We start from the raw sequence: 23686 nt of genomic DNA, 5'->3' as shown, positions 1-23686 counted from the left end.
CCCTTGCAATTTGAAGTGCCAGAGAAGGTATGGTCAGGTAATGATGTTTCTTATGATCATTTAAGAGTATTTGGATGTAAAGCTTTTGTTCATATTCCTAAAGATGAGAGATCTGAACTTGATGTAAAGACTAGGCAGTGTACTTTGATTGGCTATGACATGGATGAGTTTGGTTACAGGTTTTATGATCCTGTTAACAAGAAGGTGATTCGAAGTAGAGATGTTGTCTTTGTTGAAGACCAAACATTGAAGGATGTTGATCATGCGGAGAAGCCAATGGTTCAGCCTAGTGATGATTTTTCTGACTTGGATATTACTCCCTCTATGCCTTTAGTAGAAGATGGTAGAGTTGAAGCTCAAGATAATGAGCATGATACAGGTGCAGGTGAAGATGGAACAGTTGATCCGATACTTGATGAAGTTGGTAATGATGATCAAGATGAAGAACCAACTTTGGAAATTCCTGCAAATGCTCTCAGAAGGTCTACAAGAGACAGGAAGCCTTCGTCAAGGTATTCTCCACATGAGTTTGTTTTGTTGACTGATGGGGGAACCTGAATGCTTTGGAGAGGCTGTTGAAGATGAAAGCAAAGCTCAATAGCTTGAAGCTATGCAAGAAGAAATGAAGTCCTTGCTTGAGAATGATACCTATGAGTTGGTGAAGCTACCGAAGGGTATGCGAGTTTTGAAGAACAAATGGGTATTCAGAATCAAGAATGAAGAACACAATTCTAAGACTCGGTATAAGGCTAGATTGGTTGTTAGAGGTTTTAGCCAGAGAAAAGGTGTTGATTATGAGGAGATCTTTTCTCCTGTTGTGAGGATGTCATCCATTCGTACTGTGCTTGGATTAGCAGCATCTCTTGATTTGGAGATTGAGCAAATGGATGTGAAGACAGCTTTTCTTCATGGTGATTTAGATAAGGAGATCTACATGGAGCAACCGGAGGGCTTTGTTGTTAAAGGAAAAGAAGATTTTGTGTGCAAGCTTAAGAAGAGTCTTTATGGGTTGAAGCAAGCTCCAAGACAGTGGTACAAGAAGTTTGAATCTGTTATGGGGAAGCATGGTTACCATAAGACAACTTCAGATCATTGTGTATTTGTGCAAAAATTTTTCTGATGATGATTTTATCATTCTTTTGCTTTATGTGGATGATATTTTGATTGTGGGCAAGAATGCTTTGAGGATTAATGAGTTGAAGAAACAGTTGAGCAGGTTCTTTGCTATGAAGGACTTGGGTCCTGCCAAACAAATTTTGGGCATGACTATTACTCGTTATAAAGATTCCAAGAAGCTTTATTTGTCACAGGAGAAGTACATAAAGAAGGTGCTTCAAAGGTTTGGCATGAATGATGCCAAATGTGTTGCTAGTTCTTTTGCTCCTCATTTTAAGTTGAGTACCAAGCAGTGTCCAACCACTGATGAGGAGAAACAAGCAATGGATGAAATTCCTTATGCCTCAGCTGTTGGAAGCTTGATGTATGCTATGGTGTGTACTAGACCAGACATCGCTTATGCGGTTGGTACTGTGAGTCGTTTTCTCTCTAATCCAGGTAAAGAACATTGGAATGCTGTTAAATGGATTATGAGATATCTCAAAGGTACAACTAACTTGAGTTTGAGTTTTGGTGGTGAGAAACCTTTGCTAGTTGGCTTTACTGATGCAGACATGGCAGGAGATATTGATTCTCGAAAGTCTACTTCAGATTATTTGGTCAAGTTTGCAGGGGGAGCTATTTCATGGCAGTCAAGGCTACAAAAGTGTGTTGCACTTTCTACTACAGAGGCAGAGTTTATTGCAGCAACTGAAGCATGTAAAGAGTTGTTGTGGATGAAGAAGTTTCTTGCAGCACTTGGTTTTAAGCAAGACCGTTATGTCTTGTTGTGTGATAGCCAAAGTGCTATTCATCTTGCCAAGAATTCTACTTTTCATCCAAGATCAAAACATATCGATGTTAGGTATCACTGGATACGGGATGTGTTAGATTCCAAGTTGTTGGAACTTGAGAAAGTTCACACTGATGACAATGGTGCTGATATGATGACAAAAGCATTGTCAAGAGAAAAGTTTGAAACATGTTGTTTGGTCACCGGAATGGCGAGGGCCTCCACCTAGTCAAGAAGGGGGAGATTTGTTGGGTTTTTTTTTTCTCTCCTTTGTGAAGCCCAAGCCCAACATTTTGGGAGTGTATTCTTGCACCCTAGTGTTACAACCCTAATTCAGTTTTTGAGGTCTTTTGAGAGAAAGAGTGAATAGCCACCAATTGAGAGAGAAGAGGGAAAAAAGAATTCCCGTTTTTGCCCAAAGCAGTAAATTTCAAATGGCAGTTTCTCAATTGTTCACCGTTGGATCGGCTTGAAATTTAAAGTGCGTGTTCTTATCATCTTGTTCTTCATTCTGATCGGTGGAGATGTTGATTGGAGGTTTTCAGTAGGAGAAACTGGTTTCGCAAGAGAGAAATTAGGTTTCCCGTTTTTACACAGAGCAGAAATTTTGGAACAACAGTTTCTCATTCTTTCACCGTTGGATCGACGTGAAATTTGAACAGTAGATTCTTCACATCTTGTTCTTCATTGTGAACGGTGGAGATTTTAATTGGAGGTCTGTAGAGGGAGAAATTGGCTTCGACATCAGCTCTGTTTTTTGGGTATATTTCATCTTCTTGACTATTATTTGTGAGCTTTGGTGCATTGATGTTTTGGCTGGTTATATGCACGTTTTTGTGCTTTGTTTGAGACTCTCTTGTACCTCATTTGATTATAGTGGAGCTATTTCATTGGTCTGGACGACCCGTGGTTTTTACCTCTCACATTGAGGGGGTTTTCCACGTTAAAATCTTGGTGTGTTCTTGTTATTGCTTTACTTGCTATATTTGCTTGTTATAGTTGCTGCCATATTGTGTTGTGAGTGCTTCTATATTGTTCTTGTGTTGGACATTTGTGTCGTTTCCTCTGCTAGACTCTTTCAGAAACTCTTGCTTTAATAATAAGATAGGAGTACGTAAACTTGATTAGATTATTAATAAGCAACAGATTTAAGAACTATTAAATAATTTAAAATATTTAATTAAAAGTGAAAATTAGGTACAGTTAACTTCACGTGAAGTTTATAACTGAAAGTGAAGTTTATAACTGAAAGTCGTTAGATGATTTGACTAAATTTTCATCTAACGATTCTCAACTATCAAACTTCAGTCGAAATCGACTGGAGAAGAGTTTTTACCTTAATTAAATTATTTAACATAATATATATATAAAAAAAGTAGAGGACAAAAATAATGAGGGAATCTGGTGTGCAAAATTCTGACGAGGTTGCCGGCAGTTGGGACCCACACACAAGAAGAATATCTGGATTTCCTGTCTGCCCAATGACAGACACGTGTGCACTCTCTCTCTTCTCTCTCTGCGGAGAAAGCAAAGAAAGAAGACATGTTCAGTGTGTCTCAACTCTCAACTCATCAGTGAATCCCAAGAAAAGAAAAAGCACCCATTTTGCTTATTTACAAACTACACACAGCAACATTCCAAATGTGCCGCCCATGGCCGCCTTCTCCTTCTTCCCATTTCTGTCACTATCAACTTCACATTCATCATTTCATCCCACCCCCATTTCCTCCTTTTCTTTTTTCTAATTCTACTTCTTCTCTCTACTCTGTCCCTCCAATAAAAAGTATCAAAGAAGAAGAAGAAGAAGGGGTGCTTTTATGGGGTGTGTTCAGGCCAAGACACTTGAAGGTCCTGCTCATGAACCCAAGGGACTAGACAGGCTCAAATTGGAAAATGGGTATGTGTCAAATTCTGATTTTGTTGCTCACAGAAGATCCACTGGTCAAAAGTATGAACCTATGGAGGATGCTAATGGTAGGCATCATCATCATCATCAGAAGAGAGAACAACCTCAACCCAGAAACCTTGCAAGAGTTAATGAGCTTGCTGCTGTTCCTGGCGGCAACAATGGTGAAAGTGGCAAGGGGAAAGGGGGTGTTACTAGAGAGAGGAAGAAGAGAGAATTGGCAAAGAAGAAGACTTTTGAGGATGACTATGAGATGGTTGATGGATGGCCCAAATGGCTAGTTGATAATGTTCCTGCTCAAGTCTTTGGTGGATTGGTCCCAAAGAGTGCTGAATCCTACAAAATGATTGATAAGGTCCCTATTTTCTCTTTCTCAGTTCCCTCTTTTGATGCAAGGCTTCTGGCCATTAGGATGAAGATTCAAGGGTATTGCAAAATGATTTGGGCATTCAATTCATAGTGCTGAGCTATTTATATATTTTCCTTGTTTGAATAATGAAATCCAGAGTTTTATCTTCTTACATTTGGTTTAGTGCACATGTCCAAAGCCTTACTAGTTATAACTGTTGTCTTAAGTTTAATCAATGATCTGATCAGTTACTTTATGAGAACTGTAAGCTATCATGCAACCATGTTATTGATTTATGTCTAGTATAGAAAAGCAATAATCTTCAGTGGTATTCAGCTTCAATCTGTCTGTTCTTCTTTTCAAACATCGAAATCTGATAGGTAAACTTTAGAGAAGTTAATGGCTGATGTGAGCTAGCCAGTTGACTTGGCCTGTTTTACACATTTATGCAGGTAGGACAAGGAACATACAGCAATGTCTATAAAGCTCTAGATCGGGACACCGGAGAAATTGTTGCCCTAAAAAAGGTTCGCTTCAATACATCAGAGCCCGAAAGCATTAAATTTATGGCAAGAGAAATCTTGATACTACAAAGATTGGATCATCCTAATGTGCTAAAACTTAAAGGATTAGCCACTTCAAGAATGCAATACAGTATATATCTAGTTTTTGACTTCATGCAAACGGATTTGACAAGAATTATCTCTCATTCTGAAGAGAGGCTAACCGAGCCGCAGGTTGGGAGTTTCCCACTTTCCCTTCAGTGCCATTTTAGTATTTGGATCCCATAATTCTCCTTTATAATCTTAAAAGGTAAAATTGTATATTGTAGGTCAAGTGCTATATGCAGCAATTGCTTTCTGGTCTGCAGCATTGCCATGAGAGGGGAATTTTACATCGAGATATAAAGGGATCAAACCTTTTGATTGATAGAAATGGAATGCTTAAGATTGCAGATTTTGGGCTAGCCAACTATTATAGTCCAAACCATGAGCATCCTCTCACAAGCCGGGTCGTGACACTCTGGTATAGAGCCCCTGAGTTGCTGTTAGGTGCCACGGATTATGGAGTTGGTATTGATCTATGGAGTGCTGGATGCCTCCTTGCAGAAATGTTCACCGGAATTCCACTCATGCCTGGCCGAACAGAGGTGATACTGCTGATATTGTGCCATTGTTTTTCAACTTTCCAGTGTCTATATGTTACCACTACTCATGAAATATATCTGCTTCCAGGTTGAGCAACTTCATAGAATTTTCAGATTATGTGGCACACCATCAGAGGAGTACTGGAAAAAATTTAAAATATCTGCATCATTTAGACCTCCAAGGTCGTATCGACCTAGCTTTCTAGAAACTTTCAGGGATCTCCCTCCATCTTCTTTGGGGCTTTTATGTACCCTCCTTGCTTTGGAACCGGCATTCCGTGGAACTGCATCTAAAGCTCTTAACAATCCGGTGTGTGCAAGTATCTATTGACAATTCCCATTAAAATGTGCACAACACATCCATAACATTCATTTTGTTGATCATGAAGCAATTGTAGACTTAGCAAGCAAGCTCATGTGTGTCCAATATAATATTAAGTTCAGATTGCAATTGCTAATGAATAACTAGGAAGTAAAATCATTGCATGAGTAAGCTATTCCAAACTTCTCATATACAATTATCTTTGGCCTGCAGTTTTTCTTTACAAGCCCGTTGGCCTGTGATCTCTCTGGTTTGCCTGTAATCCACAGAGAAGAAGATGAACATGATCAAGCCAAAGAACAGATCAAGTAAGTCACTTTGGCTCAAAATATGACATTGATCAATCAATCCCATTTTTATTTTCCTAGTTTGATGAACATATAAATTGAATCTCATTGCTTTACTAATATTTCTAGGTACATGAACTCTAAAATCAGGCGTTCTCGTACATACCTGGAGCGTCGCAAGAGTCTAGCTCCCAAGAGGCAGATAGAACATACTGTGTCTAACAAGGAGGTAAGTTTCAAACCATGTGCTTTAGAAATCTTTGATTTTCATGCATAAACCAAGGCAAAATGGTCATTAGATGATGCTAATGATAAACTAGCAACTCTTACATGATGGTTTCAGTTCCTATTAATATTTTTATCACCTTATATGATGTGTGACTGATACATCTCTGATGTTCATTGATCCATCTGGTTTTTTTCTTTTTTCTTTTCTTTTTTTCTGGTTATGCATATGTTTCTAGCACAACTACTTTGATAGTTGATTCATTGCTTAAGTACTGAGGTATTGAATTCACATAATATCTAGGATTCAAGAAGGAATGTGGAACCTGAAACTTACATTCCAAGCGAAGAACCGGGTAGCGCAACCATAAGCAGTACCTCATCTAGTGTAAACCCTGGTGTGGCTAAGGAGCAGTTTCCACTTTTGGCTTCAGATAAAAAGGTGGCCCCAAAATACCATCACCATGGCAGTGTTGGTGAAATTACAAGGTACCTTCCTCCATTACCCAAGTCAAAACCAAAAGCAACCCAGAATGATGACTACAACAGATTCAGTTTCAGGAGTGCTTCTACCAGAGAATTTAGAAACTTTAAGAGGGAGGACTATTTACTCTTTGAAATTGATTAGAAAATTTTGTACAATTTTTTATGGATATTGTAAAACCACCTTGCAATTAGTTACTATATCTCAAATATTGACCCTTAAAAATTGTACCTATAGAATTAGAAACATACAATTGGTTCAATTCAATTAGAACCTGTAATTGATTGATTGTTTTCCACTGAATCATTAATCATCAATGGTTAAAGTAAATACTTATTGGTTTTTATATCATTATCAAATTTGGATCATACTTATCTGGGTTATCTTATTTCCCGTGTAGAGAAATGTTAGGAGCTATCAGAATTTATTGATTTTGGCCATCATTTAGCTATTAACTCAATTCTTTAAGGCTAATTTGTTTAGTCTAGTAATCTAACAACATATTTTATGTTATATTTTTAAACATTGATGGCTAGCTGATAGTCAAAAACAATAACTTTTGATGGTCATCTAGCATTCTTCTCCTGAATATTATGTACTGAATTCTCTGTCCTACATACCAAATTATCGTTAAAAGATTACTTGTAATATAATTACAAAAACTAGTAAATTGCATGTCAAAATGAACCGCAGCTTCCCTATAATCATGGTTAAGATAATTCAAGTTGTTTACATAATGCAAGAAGTGCAGTAAGTTGGAATGTCACTTTCTAATAGAGACGATCACAGTACGGTTTGGATTAGCTTTGTGTCAAACAATTATCTGATCTAAACACTAATTTTATTTAGGAGGATGCTTCCATAAAGACGCAGAAAACGTCTTTTTTTAAAGATATTTTTTAATAATTAAAATTTAACACATATAATAATTTAAATTATGTTATTTTTATCAAAATTAGGTCAGAAAAATTAATTTGATAAATGAACAGTGAATCAAATTTTGAATATGTCTAAATTAATATTATTTTTTATAAAAAATTACTACAATATCCCTATTATATAAAATAATTAAAATACTCTTATTATATATATTAATTTTGAAATTTAAGGTGCGATTTGGATTGGATAATTTTTGATAATTTTTGTTAAACAATTCAATCAAATTTCAAGTGTTTTGGATTGCAGTCGATTTGCGACTTTGTAAATTTGAAAAAATAATATACATAATAAGTCTCAACACCAAATTCTAAATAACTAACAATGACATAACAAGTCTCAATAGTATCTTAAAAAATCAACAATAACATAATAATAAAAATAAAATTATAAATTCATTAAAATAAATAAATAAATAAATAAATTTTATTTTGAATTCATAAAATACCCACTATATAATAATAATATATGAATATGATAAAAATGTATAATAAATTGAATATATTATAAGTAAAATTTTAAATATGATAATACAATAATAATATTATATTACATTGTATGGTTTGGAGTGGATTGATTTTGAAGAATAGATCCAAAATTCGATCCAATCCGTATGATTTGTCAAAAATAAAATCCGATCAAATTTAAATTAGTATGATTTTAATCGATTTTTAGTTTGAATGAACGGTTTAATTTGGGTCGATTTGAATTTGAACACTCCTACTTTCTGGTTGTCTTAGTTGTTTGTTTTACTCCTTTGTCGTTTTATTTTCTTCTTTATATGCTATTGATGCAGTACATCCATTGAATTTGGATTCTAGAGTTCTATAATATGCAGAACAAAGAACCAATGATGAAAATGGAACTATTGTAAGTTTTGAGATCCCTTCCCTTGGCACCATGTGTTGAGCAATAAACTCCAAGGGTCAAATCCAAGTACAAGTTTCCAAATTGTAACAGTAATTCGTTTCTTTTGCATAGGATAAAAAGAAAACTTTTAGATTCTTGAGAGTATTTCAGTGATATGTTCAACAACAAAAATTGAATGAACCTTAGAGCAACGGATGAGTTGTTTCTGTGTGACCTCAAAGGAAAATTTGTATCCTATAAATGACTTTTCCAATTATCTTTGCTCATTTATTTTATTTAGATTGAAGATATTATTGCAGATTGATATTAACCAGAAAGAATATTGGAGCTTGACAACAAATACCATCACCAAGAAAGTAAATAAAAAAGAAATGATAAATAAAGATAAGGAATGAAAAATGGTTGTCTTAACTCTCAAGTAAAAGTGAATTACAAGTGCAAAGAGGCTTTATATGAATGTTTTTAGTTACTTTATCAGCTATATATATAAATCCTTTCTACTATATCTCAGGTCTTTTTGGCAAAAGAATTAGAGTACCAAAAGAGAATAACTAAAGATAAGGACAACAATAGAAGTCTATGTTACTATTACTAATCATAGTTCCTATGAACATACATACATTTTGAACTCTTGATTGTTTCATACAAAGCATGCTAGATTGCTTGTTTTCTCTTACTCTTACAAACCAAGAAAACACTTTTGATGATGATCTGAAAACACTTTTTGTTTTCCTTAAATATTCTTACCTTTGCTTGTAAGCAATTCTAATGGTTCACACAATCACACACCATAGCGGATATCACTGAACTTGTTCTTGATCCACTTGAAGCTGTTTCTGAAACTGGTTTTGAGCTTCCCCTCTGATGTCAACACATTATAGGCCTTGATCCTCTTCTTCCTCTTAAGCTCAGGATCACTTGCTGCAGAAAATCCACCTCCCTTCTCAGTTGGACCATTGAAACTATATGAGTTGGATCTTTCTCTGAATCCAAACTCAGAGTAAGAGCATGAGTATTCAGGGAATGACTTGCTTTTCTCCATCACCAAATGCTTTAGAATGAAACCTTCTCTTATTATTGCATGGAACAGGAATATATATATCTATAAAATACAATTGAGAAGGAAAAAATAATAGGACAAAAAGTGATCATGGGATTTTAGAGGGAGAGGATTAGTACTACTACATCATGATCCATGATCTATAGTGGTGGCATCCCATGTGTGATGTTTGATAGCTACTTTTTTTATTTTGGAAAATCATAAGGGTCATTGAAAATTTTAGAGGTGGAGCATACTTGTTTAAACTACTAAATTTAGAATAAATTATATTTTAATTTATTCATTTTAAATTTAAACAATAATGTAATACTATACTTAGTACTTAGTACTTTGTATTTGATTGAAATACTTAATCAATAGACACATTAAGAATCAAACTACTCAAATGACACTATGCATGAGTGAAAAGTCAACATAGGAGCCAACCCTAGTTGGGACCAATATTTCCTAGTGATGAATTCGCATGGTAAGGGTATGGACCCACCATATTTAGTGGGGGGACCAAGGTGGTTGCTTTGTTTGTGAATTATGATACCAAGATAAGGCACTAGCTTTTGCTTTGAACAGATGCCAATTTTCCATTTGCAAGCTATGATGCATTCTCATTTATGTTGTTTAGTAATGGGGGAGCTTCTAGCTAGTGCAATCCCCCAACCATTTCTCTTGTTAAAAAGAGGTAAATTAAATGGAGTTATCTCTAATCACTTTATGTCAATATCAGCTTCTTATGGCTTTTGTGGGCCTTGGGTTTTAATTTCCATGTAGATATCAAACATTACAAAAAAACTAAAATAAAATGAATTAATTTAGGTTAGTTGAGTGGTCAACTCACTCGTCTGTTTAAGCAAGTGTCGGGGGTTCGAATTCGAATTTCAACTTGTACATGCAACAACTCATTGATCAGAGGCAGATTCTTAAATAGAGCTCAGATCCGCAACAGATTAATTATTGACTTGTTGGGCTGAAAAATATGTGAACAACCAAAAAATATAAAACAAAAACCTTAGAAGTTAGTTACCTAATACAATTATATATAATTGACCAAACTCATATCATTATCATTATCATCACCATTATCATTATAGTTATTGGTTGTTAAAAGTGGGTGACACCAATATTTTCTGATAAATTATTTGTTATTACTGAAAAATTATTTATAACACAAATAAAAACTTTGGCTTCCATTCATATGTATACACATAAATATATTTGTAGCTTCTAAATGGCTAATAAGATTTGGTCCATTCAACAATCATCATGAGGTTGAGGATACATAGATGGTAAAAGAAAATTGAAGCTATTTGAGTTTGATTGGATGATATATACTCCATTTTCAACATGTTCAGAGAATTCTTTGAGGGTCAGCATCTTATTTATTTATTATATTCTTATTCTTTATCAATTTGATGTATGTATATGTAGACTCCAAAAATAGGAGCCTCTATACCAAAAAGATAAACGAAATAAAGGGGCCATGCTAATTAATTATATTCCAGGTTACCATCATGGATTAATTGGGCAACCCACCACTATAAATATCAATGAAGCTTCATGATTTTTTATTTAATTTTTGGCCTTTTCTTTATGCGGTTCTCGAAATCATATTCCAAGCAATTCTAATGAATATTCCAAATGCCCTTTAGCATTTTACATAGTGGGGATGAAGTCCTAAAATCTATCTTCTCTAGATTTCAAATTTTAATTTTCTTTTTCATAGTAGGACTTTTCATTGCTAATCGTAACAAACACAAATATATTCTATATCATGGTTCGAATTCAAGTTAATTGAAAATCGGTTACTAGATTAATTCAATCTAAGTAAAAAATTGATTGAGAATAAATTAATCAAAAATAAAAAAAATTAAAATTTGGTTAATTAGTAAAATCGATATAAATTTTTAATAATTAAATGATTTAAAATAATAAAATAATAAAATACTTTTTTCCTAAAGAGATATATATTTTATTAAATCTCCATTAAATTTTAAATCATTAAATCTCTAATTCTATCGGACGATTAGTATAGTTTTGAAAACCTTGATATTTACATATAGTAGCATGTGTGTGTTCTTTACGATTTCTTATCAAAACAAACAATAAGAGAAAAAGGTAAAGGTAATGCTCAAGCTCATTAATTGCGCTACAAATCTGCAATAATTATGATTGAGGAGCACAACTGAATTCAAGACAATAAAAACGCACCACCAAGTTTTTTTTTTTAAATGTTTAGCTAAAATATATTTATAGAATAGATATTAAGGCTATAATAATATTCTTAGTAATTTTTTTAATAAATGCATAATAAACATATTAAAAATATAATTTTTTTATTTTTTTATAACTTTTTTACTGGTAACTAATATATTATAGAGTAAAGTATTATTTTTGTCCTCAACGTTTGGAGTAAATCTTATTTGTGTCCCTAACGTTTAAATCATCCTATTTATATCTCTAACGTTTGTAAAAGTGAGTCAATTACATATCATAAATGCTTTAGTTGAGTTTTAAAAATCTCTTGTTGAAGTTAGAATATAAATGTCTGAAATAGAATCGATGATCCACTCCGAAAAATAGCTCATCAAAAGTTGAAACTAATTCCTACAACATTTAAATAATTCACTTTTCTAGGGGATATAATTGAATCTAAACACAAATAGTCGGTATAATATTAAAATGGAACACATCCAAGTGAAACTTAATTGAGAATGAATACATCCAAGTGAAAATAATTGAAAAATATAATCTGATTTGTTAGTATAATTGATAGTAGGATAACATTAAATCACTTTTATAAACATTAGGAATACAAATAGGACGATTTAAACGTTAAGGACACAAATAACCATTAGTGTTATCTTTTTCCATCAGCATAAACTTCTAGAATGAGTGGTATTATGACATAGTATTAGAGTTTTAAATCAAAAAAATCAAGAGTTTGATCCTTGATAAACTCAAAATCAGCTTAAAATAAAGTTTTAATTGTGAGGCTCTCTTAGCTAGCTAATTAAGTTATAGCATAGCTTTCAAGCGGCATGCCTCTAGAATTTTATATTTCAAATAATTGTTTTAGTTTTGCCCAACCTTCCATTTTTGTTTATTTTTTCTTTTGGTCATATCCGTTTTTGGTGAAATTATATCAAGAGAGCCTTAGAACCGTTTTTGGTTTTTAATTCTTTGATCGAAAGTTGTCCACTTAAAAGCCCAACTTTTCATCTATACTGGGCCTGTTTTGGGGGGCATATACAAAAGAAATGAAAAACATGAAATCACGCCCAGTGGGACTCGAACCCACAATCGCCTGATTAGAAGTCAGGCGCCTTATCCATTAGGCCATGGGCGCAGTTATTTGCTGTAAAGCATTTTATATAATAAATAACTTTGAAGATTCTGAAATATATCACACACAATTTGGAAACAGAAAAAAGGAGATAAATTATGCATTTACCTTTCTTTCTTTTCCTTTTCTTTCATGTCTGTGTTTAAGAGGAAAAAATGTTTGAATTTTTATTTTATTTATGGTCTAATTTGTTAATATAAAAATTAGTTTGAATTGTATTATAATTATTAAGAAATTTTATTAATTAATTATATTGACAGTTGGTTTGTTCTTTGATAGAAAAAAATACGATTGTTCATAAAATTCATAAAGTTTGGGTCTCCAATTCTAATCATCATAACAAAATACTTTAATTTTATCTAAGTTGGTGGTTTAAGACTTGAAAGTTTCTAATCATAATTTAGAATTATTGGCAATGGTTGAAGATATGTAAATTACTAATATATAGTATCAGACCAAAATTATCTCTGTCTTGCCATTTTCAAAATTAAATCACTGTGCATTGTTTTTATTATTTATATTTTAAAAAAATACATAATATGAATTTTAGAATAAAAAATTATTGAAATTAAAATTAAATGAGAAGAGAAAATAATAGATAAAACTTTTTTAAGGAATTTTTTAAATTTATGTGGTAGTTGTTTTTTCTAATGGCATGATTTTCTATAATTCTCATAAGTTTTTTTATTCTTGTATTAAAAAAAAGAGTAAAAACCAAATAGATCCCTAATTTTTTTAAACGTGGACATTTTCGTCCCTCAAGATTTAAAAATACATTTAATTATTTAAATTCCTCCCCTTATAAAACGCGTGAAATTAGACCCCTTCGTCGAGTTGGGGTTCAAAACCGCAACGGAACATGCTGACCTAGAAGGGTAGAGTGTTAGGTATTCGTTTTGGTTGCTGATGTGGATGGATAACAAATTTTTAATGGGCAAATTAGTCCTTGATGTCTAACATCTTGCCTTTGCCATGCGAGTTTCTGCTCAAAGATCCTCCTACTCTCCATATTTTAATTATTCTGAAACTTGTTCATAGCTTGCTCCAATTGATTCAAAACCTCCATTTCACTATACAAATTCTTAGTGTTACTAACATACCTATCCATCTTCCTCACCATACCTTCCATATGCTTAACCAATAACCCTAATTCATTGACATCTATGACCCCACTCTCAATGTCACCATACACATGCTCAAATCCCTGCAATGCAGGAACAAAACACTTCTTCCCTAACCTGAAAACGACGCCGGCGACGCGGTTCAACTCGTCAAGCTTCTCGACGAGAGCAAGGTCGAGGAGATAAGAATGGTCGGAGGAAACGAGGCTCCTAATAGCTTCAGAGGTCAAGATCTCATTCCGAGCCTCGACACCTCAGAATCCGAAAGGAATTTGTGAAGGTGAACCGTTTTGGACATGACATCGGCTACTTCAAAAGAAAGAATGTCAATGGTTACCTTATTGTTGTTCTTGATGGTGCTGCTATGTTGCTGCTGCTTCCTCTTTCCCAAAGAAGTTTTTAGAAGAAGGGCGTGCTTGAGATTGGAAATGACTTTGTTACCCATCTTCACAAACCAGGCCTCTGCAATTAGGTTCCTATGAGTCAGCATCACTCCCTTCACCTTCCCTATGGTTTCTGAAGAGTAAATAATAGCTACCACGTCAGACTGACTCACCTCCACTTGTTCGAGTTTGGCACCGGATCGACTCGCTATCACGAGCGATTCAAACTCGGGCGAGTCGATGAGGACGGTTCCGTGACGGAACTCATCGGGAAGGTTGTTAGTCGCTGATGATGTGGCGACTGCGATGGTAGGTTTTCTAAGGCGGATGATGCGCGTGAGATTGGAGCTCGTGGCAAGTGGATTTACCGACAAAACAACAACGTTGAAGGAGAGGAGCGCGAAGTGGAGGATAGGAACGTGGAAAGAGGTTTGGAGAGAGGACCAAAGCGGTGTCGTTTTTGGAGAGTGTGAAGAGGGATGTAAGGTTGGCAGATAGGGTTTCTGAAAGGCGGATGAAATCGGCGTAGGAGAGGTGGCGGCCGGTGGCAGAATCGATGAGAGCAGTGACAGAGTCGGACCAAGGTGAGTTGCGACGGAGAGAGAAAACATATGATGGATGCAAGGACTAATTTTTCCATTAAAAATTTGTTCTCCATCCACATCAGCAATCAAAACGGACACCTGACACTCTACCCTTTCAGATCAGCATGTTTCGTTGCCGTTTTGAATCCCAACTCGACGGAAGGGTCTAATTGTCACGTGTTTTATAAGGTGATGGATTTAAATATATTTTTAAATTTTGAGGGACGAAAATGTCCACATTTATAAAGATCAAAGACCTATTTATTTTTTACTCAAAAAAAAGGGAAAAGAGAGACAGCGTGCACGAAGAACTGTTACCAGCATAATAAACAACGCGTGTGACATTAGGTTTCAATGACCTTTTCCCTTGCTGCAATTATTATATGGTTTAGTTTGATCATTGGTCCACTGGGCTTCATTTGAATTGCTATAAAAATAAAAATTTAAACTTTGTTATGAGGGAGAAGAGTTCAATCCGGTCGGATTTTTGGATTTTTTGGGTTGAGCAAGGATTTCTGTTTTGTTTGGAGTTGGGTCAAGTTGTTGGTTCAGCTTTTGACAAAAACAAAAAAAAATTGGATCCTCCAAGTATTATTAAAATGTTTAGCCACTGGAGCATTTTTTTATTTTGTTATTATGTATGTCATTGAAATTATTTATCTGATAATAATTATATTTGCATGCTATATAAATTCTTTCGCATATTGTAATTAATACATAATTTAGAGTAATCACAGTATTTTTGATAATAATTGTATTTAAAAAAATCACATAAATATTAACATGATGACTTTACTCATAGAAATTTATTGTCTCATTCACATTTAATTAGGTTGAAATAGAAAATATTTTATTTCTTAATTAGCCCACGAATGTTAAGTAGTATTTTATTTTCTAGTTTCAACACTTTAGTCAATATAGTGAATATTATGTGTTAAAGTCTTTGTCCACAAGTAAATTTTAATGACACTATAATTTATATTTAATTTGATATAACTTGCATTGACATGTATTATCATATGTTATGAATTTTGATATGTCTATTTAAAATTGAGTAATATTAGCATAATTTATTATTTGCAACAGTAATAATATCTAAAACTGTATCTAAAGTTCATTTATTAAGTGGTGACAACTATAAGAAGTAGAAAGATAAGGTTCTTTTTCACTTAGGGTGTGTAAACCTTGATTATATTCTTTGTAGGGAAGAGCCTCCAACACCTACTGATGCTAGTACTCGGACTGAGGTAGCATTATAAAAATAGTGGAAGTAATCCAACTGTACAAGTATGATGTTCATTAAGTCTCGTATCTCAACTAGTATTTAGGGTTCAATTTTTTATTGCGAGAATATCAAGGATTACATGAAGGTTATTAATCACCAATTTGAGTCTTTTAGTAAGGCACTTGCAAGCACTCTAATGGCACAATTATCATTTATGAGGCTTACTGGCGTAAGGAGTGTGTGTGAACACATCTTGAGGTTGAGAGACATAGCATTAGCAGCACAACTAAAGGCTTTAGAAGTTGAGATCTCTGACTCATTTTTTGTGCATCTTATTATGAATTTACTTTCTACTCAGTACAAACCATTTAAGATTTCTTACAACATACATAAAGAAAAATGGTCCATTAATAAATTACTAGTGATGTGTGTTGAAGATGAAGGAAGGCTAATTCAAAAACTTGGTGAAAATAGATTATTGGTGACAAATGAGAATAGTAAAAAATAAACTTATAAGAAGAAAGTAAATTCATAATAAGATGCACAAAAAATGAGTCAGAGAAAGGATAATGCATCCCATCCTATGAAAAAAAGGTGTACGTTGTTTCTTTTGTAAAAAGAAAGGACACATGAAAAAGAAGTGTCCAAAGTTTAAAGTTTGGCTTGAGAAGAAATGTACTAACTTTGTGATTTTACTCCTTCAGTGTGTTTTGAATCTAATTTTATTGAAATATGTCATGATACTTGGTGGATTAATTCTGATGCTGAAATTCATATTTCAAATATTATGCAGGATTTCATAAAAAAAAGGAACCGATAGAAAGTGAACTGAGCATCTATATGGACAGTTGGATGCATTCACGTGTGGAAACTATTGAAACATTTAGACTTATATTAAGTATTAGTTGTATTTTAGATTTAGTAAGAACTTTTTATATTCCAAAATTTTCTAAAAATTTTGATTTCTTTATCTAAACTTATAAAACAAGGATTATATATAAATTTTAATGATGATACTGTTGATTATATTAAAAATTTTAATATTATTAGATATGATACTTTAATTGGTGATTTATTTAAAGTCCATTTTGCCAATAATATTCCATCATGTTTAATGGTTATGCATGGTGTTTTTATGAATAAAAAATCCTCCATGTTGTCGCACCGTAGGTTAGGACACATCTCTATTAGGAGAATGAAAAAATTAGTAAATGATAAAGTTCTTGAATCTTTAAACTTTACTGATTTTAATACTTGTGTGAATTGTATTAAGGGTAAGTAAACCAAAAAGTCTCAAAAGGGTGCTAAAAAGAATTATGACATATTATAAATAATTCACACTGATATACATTGTCCTGATATGTCCTCAAGTGGTCAGAAATACTTCATCTTTTTTATTGATGATTATTCACGATATATGTATCTCTATATGTTTCATAATAAATATGAGGCATTGGACGCTTTTAAAGTTTATAAAGTTGAAGTAAAGAAACAATACGGAAAGCGTGAGATCAGATAGAAGTGGAGAATTTTACGAGATATATATTGTGGAAGTGGACAAACACTTGGTCTATTTGCAAAGTATCTTCAAGAGTATGGTATTGTGGCACAATACACTATGTTTGACATACCAGATCAAAATGGTGTAGATTTGACATACTAAATCAAAATGGTGTAGCTGAAAGAAGAAATAGAATTTGCTGGATATGGTGAGGAATATGCTTAACAATTCCAATCTTCCTTTATCCTTGTGGAGCAAAGTCTTTAAGACAGTCGCATATATATTAAATAGAGTTCCAACTAAAGCAGTTGTTAAAACGCCATTTGAACTATGAAAAAGTTGGAAACTTAGGTTTAATCATATACGCAGTTGGGATTGTCCTACTGAAATTTGGGTTTATAATCCACAAGAAAGAAAGTTAGACCCAAAGACGATAAGTGCCTATTTTATAGGTTATGCAAAAAAGTCTAAGAGTTTCTGGTTTTATGTTCCTCTCACTTAAGTAAAATAGTTGAATCTAGAAACGCAAGGTTTTTAGAGTATGGTGTGGAAAGTGAGAGAAATCGTTTTCTTAAAGTTGTTGAGAATGAAAATATTTGTCAAACCTCTCCATGTACAAGAGTGATTGTTTAATACAATTTTTATACAGATAGAGTTAATATAGAACAAACTATTACTAATTTTTCACATCATGAAGATAATATTCTAGTAGATCATATGATAGAAGATCAAACTCCTTATAATGAAAATGTTGTTCAAAAACACATTGTTCAAGAACAACCTCAAGAAAAATGCTACTATCTTTACAAGAGGTTAATGATGCAACATTAAAATTTACAAGAAGTTAATGATACAACATTAAAAAAAAGAGATGATAAAAAATTTAAACACAATAATAATAGTAAGAAAGATTTAGTTTCAATAGATTATACATCCGTACAACGAAAACCACCAATCCACAATTAGTCCTTTTTATTTAATTTAATTTGATGTGCAACAAATATATTTTATTGTGAATTTCTTTGGTAGTACTATACTACTATTTAATTAGAGAGAATTATTATGTCTCTTCTACTATTATTATTATTATTATTATTATTTTTTTTTGTTAAAGATAGTAGGTTATAATTTATTAAACAGTGAAAAATGAAATACATAGGTATTCAAAACAGGATAGCATAGCAAAAAGTGAAAATCTCCCAAAAAAATACACTGATGATATATATCCAATGGTATATAGACAAACTAAGAATAAGCTAGAAGAAAGAAAATAATAAGGTAAATTGAGTGAAACTAAGAATTGTTCTCGTGGAGACAGTAAGCTAAAAGGGAGATTTTTTGGATTACACGAAGCAACTTGACGAAATTTGTGAGAATGGCTGATGACATCGAAGTGCAGCTTTTAAAGACTAACTGGTTGCGTGCTTTTCAACAGTGCTAGCAAATGATGGCAAACAATTGAGAATTTCGGTCAGCATTTTTCAACGAGTTAATCATCTCTATTGCTACAATCCACCATGTCCAGAAATCATCACGAGGGAAGACAGTCTCTAAGAAAACTTTGAGACCGTACCATACTTCTTTACTTGTAAAGCAGTAGAACAAATAGTGAGTGATCGTTTTTGTTGCTTCCTGATAATAGGGGCATGTTGGCAATGTAGATAGGCAGCGGCGGTGAATCTGAGCAAGAACCAAAAGACGGCCATGTCAAGCTTTCCAAATAAAGATCTTAACTTTGTGGGGCAAGTTTAGCTTCCATAGTTCAATCCATGGCTTCTTCTGCTGCATATGATTAATAAGGCAAAGTTCAAGAGGCAAGTGGTGAAATAAGTAGCCGATTTTGTAACCTGAAACAGTATCATACTGTTTGGAATTGTTTAAATCCAGTTGCAATTAGTCATGACTCCCATAAATTTTAACTGCAAGAATCCTGTCAGAAACGTCTTAGGGAAATAATTCTCAAATGAAGCTTTGATTCCAAATTCCATTTTCAGTAATCAAATCTGTCACTTGTGGAATAAGATTGGAAATAATCTGACTGTTTGGCATTGCCGATATTATTAGAGGATACAGAGGAGGTAGCCACAAATTCTGAAAGGTTCGGATGTTCTCTCCAATACCCAACGCCCAGTTAAGACCTTTTTCAACTATCTTTCAACCTTCCAATATGCTCATCCATCCCTAAGAAGGAAAGACTCCAGTTTCTGCAGTTATAGCATTACTATTTCTAAAGTACCTTCTTCTTCAGGATTTTGGATAATAGAGAAGTTGGCTGTGTTACCAGTCGCCAATACTGTTTGCCTAAGATCGCCAAATTCTGAATTCTAAGGTCTTTAAATTCAAGACCTCCTTCTCTTCTTAGACGAGTCATAGTGTCCTAGCTAATCCGAATCATCCATTTTTTAGAACATTTTTGCCCCCACCAAAACTGAGAGAGTAGAGAGTGGATTTTTTAAATTAAACCATTAGGCAATCTAAAGCAAGACAATGTATAGATATGAATAGCTTTACCCACAACCTTAAGCAATACCTGTTGACCTCTCGAAGATAAGAGACTGCGTTTCTATCCTTGGATTCTCTTTTGCACCTTTTCTTTGATCATACTGAATGAAGCCTTTTTAGATCTAGAGATCCTAGAAGATAAGCCCAGATATTTATCTTGAACCCCAACATGATTGATATTTAAAGAGTTAGCCAATTGTGTACGAATAGAAGAAGGAGTGTTGTGGCTAAAAAAATATAGCAGATTTATTAAGATTCACCCGCCGATCACTTATGCTTTCATAAGTCAACAATTGCAAAATATTTGAACATATCTCAGGATTAGTCTTATAGAATAAGATGGAATCATCAGCAAAGAGGAGGCGATTGACCTCGGGGCATCACCTATGAACCTGAATACCTTGAATTAGTCTGTTTTATTGTGCCTTGTGTAACAAAAAGGATAGACCTTCTGTACAGAAAAAAAAGGTAGGGAGATAAATGGTCTCCTTATCGAATACCTCTATTTGGTTTAAAAAAGCCATAGGTTGTTCTTCCACAATGACAGAATAAAAAACAGTTGTCACCAATTTCTGAATTCACATAATCCATCGGGAGTCAAAACCAAACTTCTCCAAAATAAACCAAAAAAAGTGTCATTCCACCCTATCATATACCTTACTCATGTCTAATTTTAGAGCCATTTCAGTTGTGAGCCCTCGTTTTTTCTTTTTCAAGTAATGTATGCACTCATGGGCAATTAAGATATTATCAAAAATTAATCTGTCTTTAATAAAAGCGCTCTATGTAGGGCTAATTAGTTTGTTCATCATACCTTGAAGTCTATGTACAATGACTTTAGAAATAATCTTATAAAAGACTGAGGATAGGCTTATTGATCTGACCTGAATCATATCTTTAGCATATGAAATCTTGGGGATAAGACAAATTTGAGTGTGATTAAAGCCCTTCAAAATTCTGCCCCCTGAGAAGAAGCTCCTAATTGTTCGCAAAACATCATCACTGAAGATGTTCCAAAAGCTTTAAAAAAATTTGTTGTCATACCGTCATCTCCCGGAACACTTTGAGGATGAATGTTAAATAGAGCTCATTTCACTTCCTCCAAAGTCACTGGTCTTTGAAACCTACGATTCATGAAAATTGTAACCTTAGGTTCCAAACTAGTGAAAAAAATTCAGGGTTCTCATGACAAGAGGAGGAAAAGATGTCTTTAAAATATGCTTCTGCCACGGAAGCGATTCCAGTATTAGAAGTCGCCACTCCACCATTACCGTCATTTAGTTGCCAAATTCGGTTCCTCCTGGTACAATTTCTGAATATCTGATGAAAGAAAGTCGTGTTCTGATCATCAGATTTGAGCCATTTGATTCTAAATTTATTCTTCTAATAAGATTCTCATTTTGCACTATTTTCTCAAGTTTGTCTTCCAATTCTAAAATGATTTCACCGTCATGAATTCTTGATAAGGTAAGTGCCTCTAATTCGGACTGTAATGAATCAATCTCTACCCTTGAATTAGATCTGTTTTCTTCCTTCCACTTGACAATTTTATGTCAACATTGCTTTATTTTTTGAGTTAGGATATACATGGTGATCCTTCAATCTATTTATGCCAAAGTTCTTTAATAATCATTTGAACTTAGGTAAACACATGAAATACTATCGAGATCACTAGAACTATTTATCAAAATTGATGCTGTAATAAAGAATCTATATACTGTAAAATCTGGACGATATAACCATCTTTTCATGTCATTACTAAATTTTCTAATAAATTTTTTTTCCCTTTAAAAGAAAGAAAATTATCTTAAACAAAAAAAAATGTGATTTGTGTGTGTTTTGTGTAGATAATTTTTGTTGGGTCAATAAATAACCGGACCAACTTAGTCGAAACTAATTATTAAAACTGTTTATACATGTAATATATATATATTCTTATTATTCTAACATATATTATATAAGTGACGAATTTTATAAATAATAAGAGGTCATTATAGGTTAATTGTGACACTTTTCTGAAAAAAATTTAAATTCTTTTTTCTACACCTCAACATCCTATTGAAAAGGAAAACCAAGAATATGCTGCATTATTCAATATTCTTGGTCCATATAGAACATCACAACATATCTCTATTTAGGGGTATTTAAAACTCAACTCGATCTAAATTTGAGGTATATTTTATTGGATTTGACTTTGTTGTTTTTATCCATTGCTATTTTAGAGCTGGATTCGAATTATATTTCGGGTGGTCCGATCCAATTTGAAATTATTATTTTTTTATAAGTAAAATATACAATTTAGAGTAAAATTAATAATAAAATATTATATTTTTATATTTTAATTAAATTTTTTATATTATATGATATAGTCAAAATAAACTCAATAGACTATTGGAGTCGTGTCTAAATCTAATTAAATTCAGTCCGGCTACAAACATTCCTATTTCTGTTAGCGTGCGGTGTGGTTAGAAAAATTATAAATAATTTTTAAAAATTTTAAGATAGAAATATCGTATTTATATATTTGGTTTAAAATTTAAAAACTTATTTTTAAATAAATTTGATTTTAAAAAATTAAAATACCATTATTTTAATTCTCATTTTCTTCCTAAGTATATTTGATTTCTATAAAAACAAAATATACATCGGCTCCTTAACCACAGAAGCCAACGAAAAGGACTAGTTTGTTATTGCTACTACTCACAGCAATTGGCATGAATCTCCCCTTGAGTTTGGTCCATCCAGCCATAAACCGGACAGAGAACAAGCTCTGGTTCACAGCAAAACCAATGACACTGCCGTACGTTGGTCGTCTCTTGTAAGGCCTTGGTCAGAGGTGAAGTGCCGCCGCTAGTATCTGAGGTCAATGCAGTCTTTCTTATTGAATATGGCAGAGCTTCATCTCCCTAACTGATATTAAAAGTCCTACATAAATTGAAGATAGCGCTTTGCTAACTTAAGAAAGTAATAAAATAAAATTTTTTATTAATCAAAATCTTATGTTTTTTATACACTTTCAATCTAGCTATTAAATACATAAAAAAGTTCAAAAAATAATATTCTAAGAATATTTATTAGCTAATTCTTTTAAAATGTGATTATAAATTTATAATTGACTTTATAAAAGTTTGGATATTCTTAAGAATATCTTTGATATCAGTTTTAAGTTCAATTTATTTTAGGTGTCACAAAATAACACATAATATTTATGAGATTATATGTTATGAATAGTAATTTAAAATTAAAAATAAAATTTGTTATTCTAATGTTTGGTTTCAGTTCAATTATAATTTTATATTATTTTTAATTATTTCATTAAAATAGCTATACAAATGACAAAATTTTATTAATTTTTATTAGAGTGATATTATTTTTCTAAAGTAAAATTGGTTTTATTTTATCTATCAATGTTAATACAAATTTTAGTTTTAAATTAATTTATTTTTTAAAAATATCAAAAATAATATTCTAAAAATATTTTATTGGAGTTACTCTAAGGTTACAACCTACTTTTTATTTTTTAGGGTGGTTAGACTCTCGTTTGCATTAAAATCTATGA

At 32.9% G+C, this 23686-nt stretch overlaps 2 protein-coding genes and 1 non-coding gene across 3 annotated transcripts; 1 reads left to right on the top strand and 2 right to left on the bottom strand.

Annotated features, from left to right (window-relative positions):
- The first annotated feature begins 3391 nt into the window (after positions 1 to 3391).
- Positions 3392 to 6906, top strand: LOC107467888 (probable serine/threonine-protein kinase At1g54610). Its single transcript, XM_016087108.3, has 7 exons — positions 3392 to 4149; positions 4596 to 4880; positions 4976 to 5293; positions 5379 to 5600; positions 5826 to 5920; positions 6029 to 6128; positions 6429 to 6906. The coding sequence occupies exons 1-7, from the start codon at positions 3706 to 3708 to the stop codon at positions 6750 to 6752; spliced, it is 1788 nt and encodes a 595-aa protein (XP_015942594.1). The 5' UTR covers positions 3392 to 3705; the 3' UTR covers positions 6753 to 6906.
- Positions 6907 to 8966: 2060 nt separating this feature from the next.
- On the bottom strand, positions 8967 to 9551 carry LOC110275442 (uncharacterized). The gene has a single exon (XM_021131541.2). The coding sequence runs from the start codon at positions 9454 to 9456 to the stop codon at positions 9196 to 9198; it is 261 nt and encodes an 86-aa protein (XP_020987200.1). The 5' UTR covers positions 9457 to 9551; the 3' UTR covers positions 8967 to 9195.
- A 3190-nt stretch (positions 9552 to 12741) lies between these two features.
- On the bottom strand, positions 12742 to 12814 carry TRNAR-UCU (transfer RNA arginine (anticodon UCU)). Its single transcript has one exon. It is a non-coding gene; the product is annotated as a tRNA-Arg (tRNA).
- Positions 12815 to 23686: the final 10872 nt, after the last annotated feature.

This window comes from Arachis duranensis, chromosome 9 (genome assembly GCF_000817695.3).
Source record: "Arachis duranensis cultivar V14167 chromosome 9, aradu.V14167.gnm2.J7QH, whole genome shotgun sequence".
Classification (NCBI taxonomy): Eukaryota; Viridiplantae; Streptophyta; class Magnoliopsida; order Fabales; family Fabaceae; genus Arachis; species Arachis duranensis.
This window is presented reverse-complemented; position numbering and strand designations above follow the sequence as displayed.